At 46.5% G+C, this 19,337-nt stretch overlaps 1 protein-coding gene across 5 annotated transcripts in view; it reads right to left on the minus strand.

Moving 5' to 3' along the window:
* Positions 1–19,337, minus strand: part of LOC117414017 (transcription factor Gibbin) — a 73,320-nt gene that overhangs the window by 18,860 nt on the left and 35,123 nt on the right. For 3 of the 5 annotated variants that reach the window (XM_058999480.1, XM_034906317.2, XM_058999481.1), the window contains exon 2: positions 3,406–3,577. The exons of 1 other annotated variant lie outside the window; for it this stretch is intronic. In XM_058999480.1, the coding sequence (XP_058855463.1) occupies positions 3,406–3,577 (172 nt within the window). Of the gene's footprint in view, positions 1–3,405; positions 3,578–19,337 lie in introns of those variants that run through there. One more of the 5 variants, XM_034906319.2, reaches the window with a different exon arrangement.

Below are 19,337 nucleotides of genomic sequence, written 5' to 3' on the forward strand. Positions count from 1 at the left end.
GACCTCATAAACATTGCCACCTCGACAGTTTAAATATAAACGCGGCTGTAAACCTCAGCTGCAGGTTCCCAGATCAACAGTGAGGATTGTACACACAACCAGCTGTGATTGCAGGGTCCTACCACTGGAGGGCAGTAATACTCTCACTAACACAGGAATACAAGCGCGCACACACACACACACACACACACAGACTGCTGCTTGCATTTCATTTGTTTGTCAGGATCGAGTTACTATTGGAATTGACTGGAAAACTGCCCTCTCCCTCCCTCTCTCTCCTCACTCTGCCCCCTCCATCTCCCTCTCCTTGTCTGCATACCCCCCCTCCCTCTCTCACACTATTTCCTGGGCAGTGAAGACAGAACCCTGCCAGGGCACCAGTCACATGACCCCCCGCCCTCTCCCTCCCCTTGCTGGGCTGCTGTACAGTACAGCAGCTGAATTGGGGAGTCTGCCTCTCAACTGTCACACATTAGGAAGGGCAGACAGCCCAGAACAACCTACATGAACTCAAGTCACAGCGTATCAAACACATCATTTTCACAAACTACTTCATGAACGTGTGGGGAAAATAATACTGGATCGACTGCGGAAGTATTTTGTGTAAAACCTGTTTGCTGAGATACTGGGAGGGAGGGAGGCAGTGCGGTCCAGTGGTCAGAGCTGTGGGACTGGGAGGGAGGGAGGCAGTGCGGTCCAGTGGTCAGAGCTGTGGGACTGGGAGGGAGGGAGGCAGTGCGGTCCAGTGGTCAGAGCTGTGGGACTGGGAGGGAGGGAGGCAGTGCGGTCCAGTGGTCAGAGCTGTGGGACTGGGAGGGAGGGAGGCAGTGCGGTCCAGTGGTCAGAGCTGTGGGACTGGGAGGGAGGGAGGCAGTGCGGTCCAGTGGTCAGAGCTGTGGGACTGGGAGGGAGGGAGGCTGTGTGGTCTAGTTAGAGCAGGTTTGATAAGAGTCACTGGTGGCTCATTCTGTTCAGCTCCCCCAGGTGGAAATGCTGAGCTCCACTGTGTAAACTGAGCCTCAGCCTCTTTCTCTCTCAGACAGTGATGAAGCATGGCTTGTCTGTCAGGTTATATAATATAAGGCCTGCTTTTCGAAAGGTCACTGTCAAACGCTGTCAAATGTGGTGTGATGCTAATTGCACTATTAGCATATTTCTATCAATGTTGCATCAGGGAGCTGAGAATCAAAGAAGAAGAATAATTCAAACTGGGGGGGATTTTATAAAACACGAATTGGAATCCAGCGTGCAGTCATTACAGATTGAATTAGAAAGAAGTCTCTTTTGTGACAGTTGGAGCTGTGCACAGGGCGGACTGCTGTGCTGCTGGATTTCTGGCCATTGGGTTTGTTTTTGTTCAATAGTGTGTGTCACTGAAGCAGAGAGCTCTGTGAAAGCACAGCAAAGCTTCTCTACCTTCTACACATTCGTGTTATAGACATCCTCCTCTCCTCTCCTCTCCTCCTCCTCCTCCTCTCTTCTCTTCCCCCTCTCCTCTCCCTCTCTTTTCTTCCTCCTCTCCTCTCCCTCTCTTTTCTTCCTCCTCTCCTCTCCCTCTCTTCTCTGCTCCTCCTCTCCAATCCCTCTCTTCTCTACTACTCCTCCTCTCCTCCCCCTCTCTTCTCTGCTACTCCTCCTCTCCTCCCCCCTCCTTTCCTCACCCCTCCTCCTCTTCCCCTCCTCTCCCCCGGCTGTTGCGCGCTGCTGTTCAGGAAGTGAGCTCAGTGGCTTGGCAGCTTAACAGAGGTCTGGCACTGCAGGAGAGCAGAAGACACACACACTCACACACCCTCACACTGCAGCACTCACACACACACACTCACTCACTCACCCACCCTCACACTGAGCACTCTCACTCTCTGACACACACAAAGCACTAAACACTCACACACACACACCAAGCACTGAACACACTCTCACACACACACTGAACACTGAACACGCTCTCATACTGTCACACACCGAGTGTGTCTCAGTGTGCGAGCGTCTCAGTGTACGAATGTCACAGTGTCTCAGTGTGTGAGTGTCTCGGGGTCTCGGTGTGTGTGTGTGTCACAGTGTCTCAGTGTGTGTGTGTCACAGAGTCTCAGTGTGTGAGTGTCTCAGGGTCTCGGTTTGTGAGTGTCTCAGGGTCTCAGTGTGTGAGTGTCACAGTGCCTCAGTGTGTGAGTGTCTCAGGGTCTCGGTGTGTGAGTGTCTCATTGTCTCAGTGTGTGAGTGTCACAGTGCCTCAGTGTGTGAGTGTCTCAGGGTCTCGGTGTGTGTGTGTCACAGTGTCTCAGTGTGTGTGTCACAGTGTGTGTGTGTCTCAGGGTCTCGGTGTGTGTGTGTCACAGTGCCTCAGTGTGTGTGTGTCTCGGTGTGTGTGTGTCACAGTGCCTCAGTGTGTGTGTGTCTCGGTGTGTGTGTGTCACAGTGCCTCAGTGTGAGAGTGTCTCGGGGTCTCGTGTGTATGTGTCACAGTGTCTCAGTGTGTGTGTCACAGTGCCTCAGTGTGTGAGTGTCACAGTGTCTCAGTGTGTGTGTCACAGTGCCTCAGTGTGTGAGTGTCTCAGGGTCTCGGTGTGTGTGTGTCACAGTGTCTCAGTGTGTGTGTCACAGTGCCTCAGTGTGCGAGTGTATCAGTGCCTCGGTGTGTGAGTGTCTCAGGGTCTCGGTGTGTGTGTCACAGTGTCTCAGTGTGTGTGTCACAGTGTGTGTGTGTCTCAGGGTCTCGGTGTGTGTGTGTCACAGTGTCTCAGTGTGTGTGTCACAGTGCCTCAGTGTGCGAGTGTCTCAGGGTCTCGGTGTGTGAGTGTCACAGTGTCTCAGTGTGTGTGTCACAGTGTCTCAGTGTGTATGTGTCACAGTGTCTCAGTGTGTGAGTGTCTCAGGGTCTCGGTGTGTGAGTGTCTCAGGGTCTCGGTGTGTGAGTGTCTCAGGGTCTCGGTGTATGAGTGTCTCAGTGTTTCGGTGTGTGAGTGTCTCAGGGTCTCAGTGTGTGAGTGTCTCAGGGTCTCAGTGTGTGAGTGTCACAGTGTCTCAGTGTGTGAGTGTCACAGTGTCTCAGTATGTGTGTGTCACAGTGTCTCGGTGTGTGAGTGTCTCAGAGTCTCGGTGTGTGAGAGTCTCAGGGTCTCAGTGTGCGAGTGTCTCGGTGTGTGAGTGTCTCAATGTTTGTGTGCAAGTGTCTTATGTGTGAGTGTCTCAGTGTGTCTGTCACCTCACTCTACTGGGATGGGGTGGCTATGTGTGTGTGTGTGTGTGTGTGTGTGTGTCTGACTGTGGTCTCTGTGAGTGTGTCACCATCATGTGTGTATCTGTATGTGTGTGTATCCCAGTATGTGTGCACATGTGTGTGTGTATCAGTGCGTGCCTCAGTGTGTGTGTGCATGTCACAGTGTGTGTGTGTGTCTCTGTATTCACCGGACTCGGGCGAGCTCTCTGCGCTGATATCCAGTCCCGGACCCCTTCTCCACCTCCTCCTCCTCCTCCTCCTCCTCCTCCTCTCTCAGAATCACACAGGGGGAAGTGGGCTGCTCTGCCGGGAATCCCCCATTCAACACCCCCCCACCTGGGACCGGCCTGCAGCCAGCATCTGAGAAGAGAAGAGAGAGGAGAGAGGGGTTAGAGAGGGGAGAGAGAGGAGAGAGGAGAGAGGGGTTAGAGAGGGGAGAGAGAGGAGAGAGGGTGAGAGTGTAGGGGGGGGAGGGAGAGGAGAGGGGGGTTAGAGAGGGGAGAGGAGAGAGGGAGAGAGAGGGGAGAGAGAGGAGAGTGCACCTTAATCCTAACCTGAACACCCCCTGCCTGCCACTTAGTCCTGGGCCTCTCTCAAACAGAGACTGAGTCAAAGTACAGCATCAGACCGGTGTGTCCTGTACACCAGGCAGTGCTTTTGAGATTATATAGAGAACCCGGTTAAAGCACAGAGGAACCCATACTGAGTTAGACTAGCACTCTGATGAGCGTTAGGTATGGACTGGGTTAGCTAGCCATGCTGTTCATGCAGAATCACAGGGATCCTTTAAGATCCAGACAACACTGATGGGCCAACTGGCCTCCTCTCATTCGTAAACTATGGCAATATTTTCAAAGCATTTCCTCCAGTCTTTAATGAACGCCTATATATATTTTTTGGAACAAAAAAAGCTACTGGTTTAATAAAACTAGAACCAAACCACACAAGAGCTTTGATTAATGATTTTTTTCTATGCAGTGAAGCTGTTTGCTTCTCAGTTTTATATCATGGAGTAGATCCAGGGTTTTAGTTTTTGCAGCAAAAAATAACTCTATATAGGCTCTGAACAGCAGCAGCAGTGTCGTGGCTCTGGTCAGTAGATTAAAATAACTCTATATAGGCTCTGAACAGCAGCAGCAGTGTCGTGGCTCTGGTCAGTAGATTAGCCGGCCCGCTGCTGGTATTGTTCAGACCTGAAGATGAAGTTCTAACACGCCGGCATGCAGCTACCAACACCAACAATGCAGCACGAAACCCACAAGCAGAGGGGACCGTGAAGCACATACAGGAGCTGCAGCACATCAGAAACAAACATGCTCTCCCTCTTCCGTAACGATGAGATCCGCCGCATTTGTGTTTACAAATGAACCCGAGTAAACCCTTTGAAAACATGGCCCTGATGTTTCTTATAACTCAGCAACACAAGGGTTACAGCAGTGCTGACAACAGCTATGTCAGAGGTATTGCATTTCAATAGTGTTGAACGGTGCGATTTCGCTTCACACGTACAGCACGCTGTAATGTCTAAAATCACATTGTGCTGCATGCTGCACTGTGCTACTGTATATCTGGAACATAGCAATGCTGTACAGCAACTCACTTGCATGTTATCTTTGCATGCTTTTCTGAAGTGATATTAACTGGAGTGAGATTATCCAGAGCTCGTCCTCATTGACTCCCATTACGTTCTTCAATGCAGTGATTATTAGTGGAGGGGACAGACACTGTCACAGACAGACCCACCCTCCTCTGTATTCCAATTGGCATCAAGTACTGTTTAATGTACAGCTCCCATTTCCCATGAGATCACAATTACCCTGAGTGACTCTACTCCAGCAGCTCTAGTACTGGCTGTGTCTGCATGCACTCCATTCCCAGCACAGCACAGTCGAGCCTCGAGCACACGCACACACACCAGCCATCCAAACACACTCAGAGGCCAGTCAGGGGGACCTTGGATTTTAGATTTTTCTTTTAAACGCATTGATCTCTCGATTGCATGAACTGAATCAACTGAAACGAACCTGATAATGTAAAGGAATCTCATCTGCAATAAACATTTTGTAAAAAGGCAGAACAACGGCTAACGTGAAAAAGATCTGTATGGTTAAAAACAATTCAACACTTTGAGTTGTTAATGCCTCTTAAAACATGTCTTCCTAATTGACATCTTGTTCCATAACGAGATTCAATTGATTGTTCATTTGGTAATTGGATTTGGTTTTTGCTCCTTTGTTACGTTTCGTTCAAACAGTTAAAATGTTTATCTCTCTCATTGCGGGGATGTTGTCATGAGTTTGAGTTTGAAATCCCACTTACAGACACAAGTGTCTGTAAGTGAAGATAGTAGCGAGGACTGTGTTTAAGATGCAGAACATGACAGTGACATTAGAAAAATAAAAAAGCAAAAAACAAAGGAATGTGAACCGGAACAGATTCAGACCTAAATATGATTAAAGACGGGATCCTGTTAAATTTAGTTAGCGCTCCAAATCATGAGCTCGGGTTTGTTCTTGTATTGTTTGTTAAAATAAGCCGTGTTCTCACTGGAAAAGGGATCCGCGGAAATATAAACACACACTTATTCTCTTTTCTGTTCAATTGTTGCGATTCACTGTGGTTTTGTTAAATCATCAAGCTGCCCTGCTCTCTCCCCTTCTCTTCAAAGCTACTTTTAGTTAGGCGATTCGCAGAATGAATCAATGAAAAGTTCAAAGGGTGACGTCACAGAAATGTTTTAACCTGTGAAAATAGAAGACACAGGCAGAGAGAGGGCTTTCAATCTGACAATGATTCAATATGCTGTGTTAGCTGTCGTTTACCGTTCAAACTGTCAAACACATATTGAATGAAAAAGCAGAGTTAATTCACTATATAGTCATCTTTATACAACATTAAAAACAGAACATTTGTGGTTAAAGACTGTAAAAATAGTGTTGATTTTTATTGTATATCTATTTGTGAAATATCACCTCTATGGATAGTATTAATAATGGTTCAATTTGGCAGGCCGGACTACCGTTGATCATGAAAATACTGGATTTCTATTGGGCGCCCTCTATGTCAATCACACAGTCTGCTCTCCTGAGGCTGTTTGCATGAACATGGCGACTTATTTCATGCTTACAAACCTCTGGAATCAGCTTTTATATAATACAATGTGCTGTTGCTGATTTTCTTTTAGTGGATCCAGCATTATATTTTTTGTATAATCTTTAATTCTGTATTGAGAGGTATCACATGACGATGATGTCATCGCACCAAGTGACAACTGATCAGCAGCCATAAGTTAAGATAACTTCATATTATTAGGCTTGCCAAATATGATGTGGAAATAGTGACACCAGACACCCAATAAACACGAAGAACCGAACCTTAGATGTTCAAACCTCCTCCTCCCGGGGCTCATAAACCCTGCTGCGTTGATACAGTCTGTCCTTCGCAATGCCAGCTCCTGTTTGGGCGCTTGACTCAAGCAGTGAGGTTGCATGACCAATGCTCTATATATATAAAGAGGTGAAAGCCGCGCTCCAGATAAGGGTGTTAGGGTCTGGGAGTAACCCTCTGATTTCAACACTGAGAGCAAAATGTATTTTCAGGGGGTAAAATGCAACATTACCTTGAGGTCATGAGTAGCCTCGATAAATACTGTACAATCTTTAATGGTAATGGGGTAGGCATTAAAACAGAGCCTTCCATTTTAATTGCAATGTAATAATAATAATAATAATAATAATAACTGCTGTACAGTCACACGTGTGTTCTACAAGGGTCTTTATTGGCTAAGCAAATTTTTTCGAGGTATCACACTGACTGCAAATTAATTACATGTTAAAACTTCAATATAAAGCCGTACAGATAAAAAAAAATAAGGAAATGCTTTAATAAGTTATAAAACAGTTTGTTGAATATTATAGACACCTTTTTTTAGCGGTTGCCTCTGATGATGGTTCCACCTGGATTTGTAGCTGGACTCTGGTGTTTACACTTCAACCTGTGTAGATTCCAATTGATCTTATTCTTACTGTGATTGGCTGCAAGGACAACAGGGCTAGACAGAGATTGGATAATGTGTGTTGGGTTGGTTTTTCTTGTGTACCATTTCCTAGTAACTGCAGATGTTGTATTTTGGGAGATGTAATTGTTAGTGGAAGTTTTAGGGGAGGCAGACAAGCTGTGCATCAAAATTGCTATGCGTATTTAAGGATTCAATTTAAACTGAGTGCGTATTTCGGATCTTTTAATGTATAGAAATGGCAGGCATGCAGCTTATCTGGACCGCTGGGTGTAAGGCAGGATTACACTGTCCAGGAACAGAAGCAGCTGTGGGTTGCAGCATGTGCTCATTATAAGATGTTCTACATCCAAGACACACAGGCTGGAGATATACAGAGCAGTCAGGGAGCAGCGCTTGGTTACAGAGGGGATATTGACACCAGCATTGGTAAACACTGAGCACTGAATCACTCCTGAGGTTACCATGCAACGCTTTGGATCCTCCAGCTCCTCCTATCTGTGCAGCTGCAGGGATGTACAGTCCTTGCTACCACAGGTCTGTTATAAGACGGCATGGGCGTGGCTCCCACTGCACCCTAATCCCCTTCCACTAGCACTGTCATTATAACTGTGTCTCCCGACTCCAGCATTAGAATCACATGTGTAGCAGTATAGCCCCTTTCACACTGGCATGCTCTACCCGGGTCGGAACCTACCCGGATCATGTGGGTCGGCTATGCCATTTCACACTGCTGATAAAGAAGGGCTGACCTGGGTGACATCCTGAGGTAGATCGCTGGGACCCGGGTCAAAGTGCCAGTGTGAAAGGGGCTGACTGCATGGGTCGGATGTGTGCTGTTGCTGCCTAATAAATGAATGGCGATCTCTGATTGGCTGAAACAACTTGAAGCGATATTAGAGCTCTGAGTATACACTAGGTGATTAAGTGAGACATGAATACATATGGACACAGCGAGTCCTCCATACCCCCCAGATTGTGATGCTCTTGATAACCTGGTTTCATCCTCATTGGGGAAGTGGTTTTGTGGATACAGTATGCGTGATACACGCTGGACAGTGGAAGGCACATCCGTGTACGCTTGTGAAAGTGTAGCTTCCCAGCACTGTGAAGTCTGCACTGTGAGTTAGGGTTAGCATCACACATGTTTACGGTAGGAACCAAAGCAACGTGGGATACAGTCTTGAGATGACCTCTATCCACAAGAGTCAATACGGAAAGCAAGAAGGGTCGCCAGCCTTGAGCGATTCTCAAAAGAAATGCAAATATTGGAAAATCCTGCTGTTAACAAGCCAAGCAGACACGTTAAAATGAGGAAACAAAAGGGACAGTTCAGCCATGTGTAAGGGTACAGCGGAGTAAGAACCCCAGCTGATACCCAGGGCAGACCCTCCTGACCCCCAGAAACAGGCTGGGCAGGAGGAGTGGGGCAGAGGGGCATCACTGGCTCTGGGACTGGCTAGCTGGATCTTGTGTGGAAGTGAGATTTTTCTCAGAGGAACCACACCACATAGACACACACACACCTGCCATAACACTGTCAATAGAAGTGTTCTGGAGGGACTGTGGCCTTCCCTCGACGTTCACTGCACATCACTGCAGTATTGTATGCAGTTACCCCTCAATGCTCACTGCAGTACTGTATGCAGTTACCCCTCACTGCACATCACTTCAGTATTGTATGCAGTTACCCCTTAATGCTCACTGCACATCACTGCAGTATTGTATGCAGTTACCCCTCAATGCTCACTGCACATCACTGCAGTACTGTATGCAGTTACCCCTCACTGCACATCACTGCAGTATTGTATGCAGTTACCCCTCAATGCTCACTGCACATCACTGCAGTATTGTATGCAGTTACCCCTCGATGCTCACTGCACATCACTGCAGTATTGTATGCAGTTACCCCTCGATGCTCACTGCACATCACTGCAGTATTGTATGCAGTTACCCCTCAATGTTCACTGCACATCACTGCAGTATTGTATGCAGTTACCCCTCACTGCACATCACTGCAGTATTGTATGCAGTTACCCCTCGATGCTCACTGCACATCACTGCAGTATTGTATGCAGTTACCCCTCGATGCTCACTGCACATCACTGCAGTATTGTATGCAGTTACCCCTCACTGCACATCACTGCAGGATTGTATGCAGTCTACCGGAGGCACCTGCCTGCTGAGCTCTGACTATCGATCAAAGTCTACGGCCGTGTCTGAAACGGACTTGTAACAGAGATGCATTACTGAATGCACATCAGGATTTTCAAAAAAAATGAAGAGCAGTCCTGTGAGGAGCAGCCCAGCCACACTAAAGTGTTCACTACAGCTGCTTCAGATGAAGAGCAGTGCTGTGAGGAGCAGCCCAGCCACACTAAAGTGTTCACTACAGCTGCTTCAGATGGCAGATGTTTGCAGCTCACAGCACTACCTGGGACCACACTCTGAGATCCATAAATCATGTATCTTACCAATTACCATCCTTCAAAGACCCAAGAGACACACACACACACCCACACCCCTCCCCTCTCACACACACACACACTGCGCCCCCCCCCACACAGCCACACTCCCCCCTCCCCTCACACACACACCACCCCCCACCCCCCTACAGACACACACTGCTGCACTGAGCACTCACACACATGTTCCTCATTAACAACTCTGCACTGACCTTTGCTCTATGTGTGTCTCAGGAATAGGGAGGGGAGAATGGAGGGCAAGAGAGGTTTAGCAGAGTGAGTAAAGTGGCAGAACGAGAACGAGAGAGAGAGAGAGAAAGAGCGAGAGATGTGTATACATGTAGGAGAGAAAAGAGATGGGAGAAAGAGAAAGAGACAGAGAGAGAGAGAGAAAGAGAGAGAGAGAGCTGGAGGGAAGGAGTGCTGGAGCGACTGAGGGAGCGCTGGCTGCCACCTTTGCATTCCTGCTCCTAATGGAGCGTGCCGCCCTGCAGAGCGGAGCTGAAAAGAGCTGTGTGTTTGAAACCTGAACCCCAGCTCAGAACAGCCTGGCAGGGGTGACACAGTGAGAACACAGGACCCCCGCCCCTCCCCTCCCCACACAAACACCACAGGACCTCAGAATAGCAGGCCCGTTTTCTTGTCTTTGCCCTTTGTCTGGAACAGACCCGATGGCCCAGTGTTATGGCTGGACTGTGGTACAGTTTCTGAGTGAGCTGCATCTGGGTCCCGATCAGTGACGGGTGCTGGCTTCTAAGTCAGAAGAGGCACAATTACAAACACATTGTTTCATCAATCTGCCATGCAAAAAAAGGAGCTTCTTCATTTCTTTCTTGATCGCTTCTAGCACAGTACAGGAAATGGATGAAATCCAGTCATTCTGGATGGGTTTTCACATCCTAGTAAATACGTTTGCTTGTTCAATGCGAGCAGCAAGTAACCCGTCACAGGGAGTAATTCTTTCTGTAAGTTCCCTGTAGTTTCCCATGTTAAGTGAATCTGGTGTTTCATCGTGACCATGGAATGTTTGTTCCTGCAGAGCTGGATCCACTGATGTTTAATAGATGTGTATCCAGATGTGTAAAATCACTAAAATCACAACTACCACCGTTACTGAAAAGTAAAGAGGGCTACCCCTCCGGTCAGCCAGTCCACTCTCTCATACCAGCCACTCTGAAATGACCTGTTCTTGCTCGGATTTTCAATTTTTGGTAGTGGCCTCCCTTCAGAATTTATACAGTTTTTCTGTGTAATCTAGCATGGCAAACAGAGTCTTCATCAGCCAATCAACAGTGTTATCCTCCATTCTGCCTTTAAAAATGCTGCACAAGACAAGCCCCAAGGGCCAATAAGAGATAAAACAGCTGGGTTTAAATACATTGCCTTTTTCAATTTTCCTACCGTTAGATTTCTTAGTTTTTCTGGTCACTTTTTAAAATCCCCTTCAGAAAATTGGATGCAAAACCAAATGATGCAATTTCCATGATTGAACAGCGGTAGGGTGTGAGTGGCTCCTCCATTTAAAACCAGGGATCAGACTATGTCATCTGCACTGCTAGTGCTGTCGATAATAGCAGATAGGAGTTCATAACAGAGGCTTGCCTCCTCTGAGGAAAAAAAACTCTCTGGACTCCTCCTATTAGAACCTGTGCTTAGATCATGTGATCTGCTATTGCTAGTGCTGTGGTTAAAAGCATCTTTTAGGGGTGAGGCATTTGCCTTCTTTAAAGTTCTTTAACAATAAGAAGATGTCATTTGAAACCACTCTAACATAGGGCACTGTCACACCTATTTGACCCTTTGATGTAGATTGAAGTGGGGTTCGGTTCTTTTGGAGTGATCTGTGAAGCCTCTGAGATCCAAGGACTCGCGCCAGGGTGCGCATCAAACCAAGTGAACCCAGATAACTTGAAATGGTCGTCTCGCTTCGCTTAGAAGGGGACTCGGTATGTTTGCCACTTTGCTCCGTTTCAACGTTTTGCAATGTGCAGCCAAACGTACTCCAGTTCACTTGGAAACGAAGCACTCCAAACAGAAAAGCACACTATGGAAGTGACGTACTTCAGCAAGCACCAAACAAAGTGTCTCGCCACTGTCGCTCATACGCAACGCAAGGCTTGTCAAAAACATGCCTTCACGAGAAATGAGTTGGGGTAGTGCTGAAACTGAGGCTTAACTAGAAGTGTGGACAGATCACTATATACAAGAAACTTTTCTTATCATCACCATCAATAACAGCTAAATTGCAGTCTGTTGAATTCAAGTCTTTTTCATTATCATCTGGTAAGATAAGCTTGTCTCTGGTAGAAAGACATGTGGTGAATAAAGCTTGATAAAAAGCTTGACGATGTAATATCTGCCTTCTCTTGAAACATCTTCCAAACACCAGAGGTCGCTCACGCATTTCCTCTGAAAGACAGTGTTTTTTCCGACAAACACGTGAAATTCTTTCGCCATGTTCCGTTTCTTCTGCAATGATTGATGTTGTTAGCACCAAATAAACCAAAAGAACACGGACAACAGCACAGCCACAGCACCTAAAGTACTTTCCATGTTGGGCATGATGGAAACAGTTTTTCCAGAAAGAACTTCCGCTCTAGTAATCAGCAAGAGAGCGTGTTTGGAAAGTGCAATGTGAAACCAATAGCACTCTAGTCTGGATGAAGCTGCATGTGAACCAAACAAACACATCTGAATGCACTTTTAAAGAAACTGAAGTTTGCTTGAATTTCTCTGGTGTAAAACGAACTGAAACAAAAAATAGTTTGCAAGTAAGCCACGATTCAAATCACTTGCAAGTGAACTAGGTGTAAAAGTGCCCATAGTTTGGTACGAGACATGCATTCATTTAAATTGAATATACATGTTTGCTTTTTTATATGTATGTGAGATCTACAGCAAACAGAAGTGTACCTTTTTACTGAATTATCTCATGAATTGTAATTTAAATATCTGAGGCTGCTAGCCACACTGTCACAGCCACGCTGCTCTGAGCTGGAGGGAGGGAGGGAGGCTGCTAGCCACACTGTCACAGCCACGCTGCTCTGAGCTGGAGGGAGGGAGGCTGGAACACACACTATACACACCTTCCAACCACACACACTATAAACACCATCCAACACAACCACACACACTATACACACCATCCACCCACACCCCACACACACGATACACACCATCCAACCACACACACTATACACACCTTCCAACCACACACACTATACACACCATCCACCCACACCCCACACACGATACACACCATCCAACCACACACTATACACACCATCCAACCACACAACCACACACACACACCATCCAACCACACAACCACACACACACACCATCCAACCATACAACCACACACACACACGATACACACCATCCAACCACATAACCACACACACACCATCCAACCACACAACCACACACACACGATACACACCATCCACGCACACCCCACACACAAGATACACACCATCCAACCACACACACTATACACACCATCCAACCACACAACCACACACACACACACGATACACACCATCCAACCACACAACCACACAAACACTCCAACCACACAACCACACACACACGATACACACCATCCAACCACACACACACACACGATACACACCATCCAACCACACAACCACACACACCATCCAAACACACAACCACACACTATACACACCATCCAACCACACAACCACACACTATACACACCATCCAACCACACAACCACACACACGATACACACCATCCAACCACACAACCACACAAACACACACCATCCAACCACACACCACACAACCCTACACAACCACAAGCACTGCACAACCATACACAAACAGGAAATACCTCTAGCAACACCATACAAATCAATACAGTGACAATTAACATCTTGAAAAAGCAAAAAGCTTCATCTTAAATGATGTCAAAGAGTCTACAAACTTAACATCATCAGGTAAACACTGGGTGCAAAGTATGAAGATGAACCTGACTGAACTGGAGGGACAGTGAATGTAAAGCAGACCTCCCTCTCGCTCTGATATACTGCAACAGGAAAGATGTGGCAACTCATACATGCTTAAATACAGATCCCAGACTGAAAATACCAACACCCAGAACCCTACATGCATGAAAACACACATCAGAAAGCATGTAATCTCTTCCATACATACGTGTTAGTGATCGCAATATGACAGGCACTCAAACGGTTAACCAGGAATATTCCATATGCCTCTTTTAGGGTAGCCTGGAGAGCATGTTTCCAGGTTGAAGCGCTGTGGTCAGCTGACAGGTCACTTTTTTAAAAGATGGGGTGCCTAACTTTGAGGGTCAGCTACAAGACAACTGGACAAGCAGCAGAGCAGGCTTTTGAAACTCAGGGAGTTTATCTTTTAATCCTCTTAGTCGCAGCTCAAATGCTGGCTGCCAGACCCCACTCTGCTACAGTTCTTGTTTTGTTTCACAAAGTGTGACCCCAGGCCTTCAACAACTCAGCAACTGTTGCTATAGGAACAGCAGGTGAAAAGGGCAGGGGGGATCAGAACTGCAAATAACCAGCCTTGACCAAGCTGAGTCCTCACTGCCTTGCACAGTCACAAACCAAACTATTCAAACACAAAGGAAAACACTTGTTATATGTTTAACAGGCCAATTCATCAATCAATCAATTTATTTATTTACAAGTAAAAAACCCAACTGAGAACAAGCTCTCACTCACAATGTGACTCGGCCAAGAACGCATTGCACAGAGTCTGTATCGTTAGCAGGCCGGTTAATCTCAGTGAAGCCTCCAGTGGACATCACAAAGCAGCACAATTCTGTCTGAGCTTGATAACAGAAAGCAAGCATCCCGGGAGTGTAATGTAAGGGACTGGCATCTCTCTTCAAATGGTTTGTAATAAACCTGGTACAGAAAGCCATGCTCTGCACCCCTAAGTGATCGGGCCAGAGGTGGCGGTGCATTCTTTTTTTCTCTCACATTCCTTTGTTTTTTGCTTTTTTATTTTTCTAATGTCACTGTCATGTTCTGCATCTAAAACACAGTCCTCGCTACTATCTTCACTTACAGACACCTGTGTCTGTGTAAGTGGGATTTCAAACTCAAACTCATGACAACATCCCCGCAATGAGAGAGATAAACATTTTAACTCCTTGAAGGAAGCGTAACAAAGGAGCGAAAACCAAATCCAATTACCAAATTAACAATCAATTGAATCTCGTTATGGAACAAGTGTCAATTAGGAAGACATGTTTTAAGTGGCATTAACAACTCAGAGTGTTGAATCGGTAAGAAAGTAATCCACGGTTTCTCGTGTCTAACGGCACTTGAAATCAGTGAATTACTCTTACCGATTCAACACTTCTCGATGTTTATCCTGTACTTAATTACCGTCATTTCAGAGGCCTCGTCTTTTTTATATCAATGTTTTTTTGTGGTATTTTTTCTAATGAATGTCAGATATGGTGGAAACATTGCAAACGGGTGCATGTATTATATATGAAAGTGAGCACTGTGAAATGACGGGATACAGACTAGGTAAAATTACTGCAATTACTGTGTTAGCTCTACGTACTTTAAGTTTGAAAACTATGAAGACATTTGAGGATGAGAGACAAAGAGACAAAAGGACAGACAGACAGAGAGAGACACCGAGCGACAGGCACAGACAGAGAGAAAGACACTGAGGGAAAGAGAGAGACAGAGTCAGTGTGACATGAATCGAAGACGAGGCGCATTTCCTTCTCTACTGCTCAAAACATACCGAGATAAGAGACCAGCTCTTTACAAAGATCTCTAACGTTAGGACACTGAGGATAGAGGACACGATGGTAATTATTCTGGGTGAGAACAGAGACACGGCACTCACAGCTGCTGAATGCAGCAGTGTGGAGTAGTGGTTAGGGCTCTGGACTCTTGACCGGAGGGTCGTGGGTTCAATCCCCAGTGGGGGACACTGCTGTTGTACCCTTGAGCAAGGTACTTTACCTAGATTGCTCCAGTAAAAACCCAACTGTATAAATGGGTAATTGTATGTAAAAATAATGTGATATCTGTATAATGTGAAATAATGTATAATGTGATACCTTGTAACAATTGTAAGTCGCCCTGGATAAGGGCGTCTGCTAAGAAATAAATAATAATAATAATAATAATAATATCAGACAGTGTCATGAAGTGAGACATGACCAGTAAAACCTAACAAAAACTCCCTTCCATCACACGTGTGTACAAATAAATAGAGACAGAGACAGAGACAGAGAGAGAGACAGAGAGAGAGACAGACAGAGAAAGACACAGAGGGACAGAGGGCGATAGGCACAGACACAGAGAGAGAGAGAGAGTAACTGAGTACCAGAGTGCTCCAGTGTTGTCTGTTCCTGTCTCTGTATTCATCACATCCTGTCACTGTGAGTGTTAGCCTCAGTATTAAATATTAAACAACCAGGGCTGGATTCTCAAAGCTACTTACTCCAAACCTTCATTAGCACAATTTTCTTTCTGAAAGAAAAAAAAAACATAATGTGCATTCTCTAAAAAAAAAAAAAAGTTAGACTAGACTAATCACAAGCCCCTCAATGAAATGCCTCTGTTTCTGGGTTGGGAACTTTACTGGGGGCGTTTTCTTTTTATCTACCATGTGAAAAAATCATAGCCTTCATTAACACTGTTCACACTGAAGAGACTGACTGCACTATAGCCTTCATTAACACTGAAGAGACTGACTGCACTGTAGCCTTCATTAACACCGAAGAGACTGACTGCACTATAGCCTTCATTAACACTGAAGAGACTGACTGCACTATAGCCTTCATTAACACTGTTCATTAACTCCCTGCTCCAGGGTCACAAACCCACCACGTGTGCCCTGGACCCCTTCCCCACTCACCTCTTTCAAGCTGCTGCTCCTGCTCTACTTCCTTTCATCTCCTCCCTTCTCAACACCTCTCTCCTTTCTAGTATCTTTCCCTCTGCCTTCAAACAAGCCTCTATCACTCCCCTCCTCAAAAAACCGACCCCACCTCCCTCCAGAGCTACCGTCCTGTCTCCCTCCTACCCTTCCTCTCCAAAACCCTCGAGCGGGCTGTACACCGCCAGCTCTCTGCTTTCCTGTCCAACCACTCTCTGCTCGACCCTCTCCAATCTGGTTTCCGCTCTGCTCACTCCACTGAAACCGCCCTCCTGTCTGTCACTAACTCACTAAACTCTGCCCGAGCTGCCTCTCTCTCCTGTCCTAATTCTCCTCGACCTCTCTGCTGCCTTTGACACTGTTGATCACTCTATTCTACTATCCTCTCTCGCTGACCTGGGAATCTCTGGCACTGCTCTGGCCTGGTTCTCCTCCTACCTCTCCAACCGCACTTACCAGGTAACCTGGCTTGGAGCAACCTCCACACCTTGCCCTCTCTCAACAGGAGTCCCCCAAGGGTCAGTCTTGGGTTCTCTCCTGTTCTCTCTCTACACCCGCTCCCTGGGCCCCCTCATCGCATCCTATGGTTTCTCATACCATTTCTATGCTGCTGATGCTCAGATTTTCCTCTCCTTCCCCACCTCTGACTCCACCATCCCCTCCTGTATTTACCTGTCTGTTATTTCCTCCTGGATGCACTCGCATCACCTCAAACTCAACGTCTCTAAATCTGACCTCCTTTTCTTTCCCTCCTCCCCCTCTTATCTCTCTATCTCTGTTACTCTGGAATCTGCCACACTCTCCCTCTTCCTCCCCTAAGAACCTCAGAGTCACCCTGGACCCCTCCCTCTCTTATTCCCAGCACACGCTCTTGCCGATTCTTCCTGAGCAACATACGAAGAATCCGACCCTTCCTCACCAACTACGGCACCCAGCTCCTGGTCCAGACCCTGGTACTCTCCCGCCTAGACTATTGCAACTCCCTCCTGGCTGGCCTCCCTGCGTCTGCCACCCGTCCTCTCCAGCTCATCCAGAACGCCGCTGCTCGCCTGGTGTTCTCTCTGCCACGCTTCTCCCACGCAACTCCACTACTCCGCTCACTCCACTGGCTCCCGATCACCGCTTGCATCCAGTTCAAGACTCTTGTACTAGCCTACAGATGCCTTGACCAGACTGCACCCAGCTACCTCCAGACTCTCATCTCTCCGCTCCTCCTGCACTAGAAGACTGGCTGTACCTCCTCTATGCTCCCCTGCCTCCAGAGCCCGCTCCTTTTCCACCCTCGCCCCACAGTGGTGGAATGACCTTCCTACAGATGTCAGGACTGCCCAGTCCCTGACCACCTTCCGGTGCCTCCTCAAGACTCACCTCTTCAAACAGCACCTGCAGAACTCCTCTTTTCCCTCTGGACACTTATCACTCTTCCTTAATACGCTTTACTTGCTCTTATCTGCTCCCTATTTTACTGCATTTAATCCTGTGTTATAATAAGTGTTATTTAATCTGTAGTATTTTGTATTTAATTATATCCTGATGTAACTATCACTGACACTTATCTGCTCCGTTATTGAATCATATTTTGTCATATACTTGTACTTGCTAGAACTGAAGTCATTGTATTTGATCTTGCTCTTAATTGTATTAATACTTGTACTGTGATTCTTGAAATGTATTTTTGTTTACGACTGTAAGTCGCCCTGGATAAGGGCGTCTGCTAAGAAATACATAATAATAATGTGTGTTTCTAGGTGTGTGTGTAGGTATGCTTGTGTGTGCGTGTCTGTATTCATGTATGAGTGTGTGTGTCACTGTAAGCATTGTGAAATCTATCCATGTCTCCGTGTCTCTCCATCTCCCAGCTGCACTACCCTTCACACAGGAGCCAAGGCGCTCTCTAATGGAAGGCAATACGCCTGTTCAGTGGGAAGCGCAGTTGCTAAGATACAGGAGCAGCAGCAGCGAGAGTGAGGGAGTGAGGCACATGGAAGTGGGTCAACAAACCTATAGAGGAACAGTGTGACACGCAGCCAGCCTCCCTCCCCTTCAGTACACATCATGATGGCTGAGCCTGTGCTGCCAGTCTGTGTGCCTCTGCAGTGCTGAGTGAGGCGCACTGACACCTCCCACACTCCAGGGGGCAGCATGCTCAAACAGTCCTTTAGTATATTGCGGAATACACAGCACCATTATAAATGTTTGCCGCAGTAAATTTGCACTGTAATTTTGCAGTTTTCCCCCTTGCTTTCCCTATGGTTATACAATGCCTTTACCATACTTTACCATGGTTCTCATATGCTTTACCATACCTCTCTGGGCTTTACAATGCTTACCTATGCTTTACACTTTGCTATGAACATAAGAACACAAGAAAGAACATAAGAAAGAACACAAGAAAGAACATAAGAAAGAACATAAGAAAGTTTCCAAACGAGAGGAGGCCATTCAGCCCATCTTGCTCGTTTGGTTGTTAGTAACTTATTGACCCCAGAATCTCATCAAGCAGCTTCTTGAAGGATCCCAAATGCATGGCAAAGCAAAGGACTGGCAAGCTAGGTATAGAACAGAGAAGAATGCTAAAGCATGGGCAAGGCTATGTGCAGCAGTATGCACTGTATAATAAGCACAGAAAAGATACTGTTAAATTACTGGACAAACTGAACCAGGTCATTTATAAAGACTATGGCCCCGATATTCAAAAGGTTTGTGTACTGCGCAGAGTGATC

Source organism: Acipenser ruthenus, chromosome 25 (genome assembly GCF_902713425.1).
Source record: "Acipenser ruthenus chromosome 25, fAciRut3.2 maternal haplotype, whole genome shotgun sequence".
Lineage (NCBI taxonomy): Eukaryota > Metazoa > Chordata > Actinopteri > Acipenseriformes > Acipenseridae > Acipenser > Acipenser ruthenus.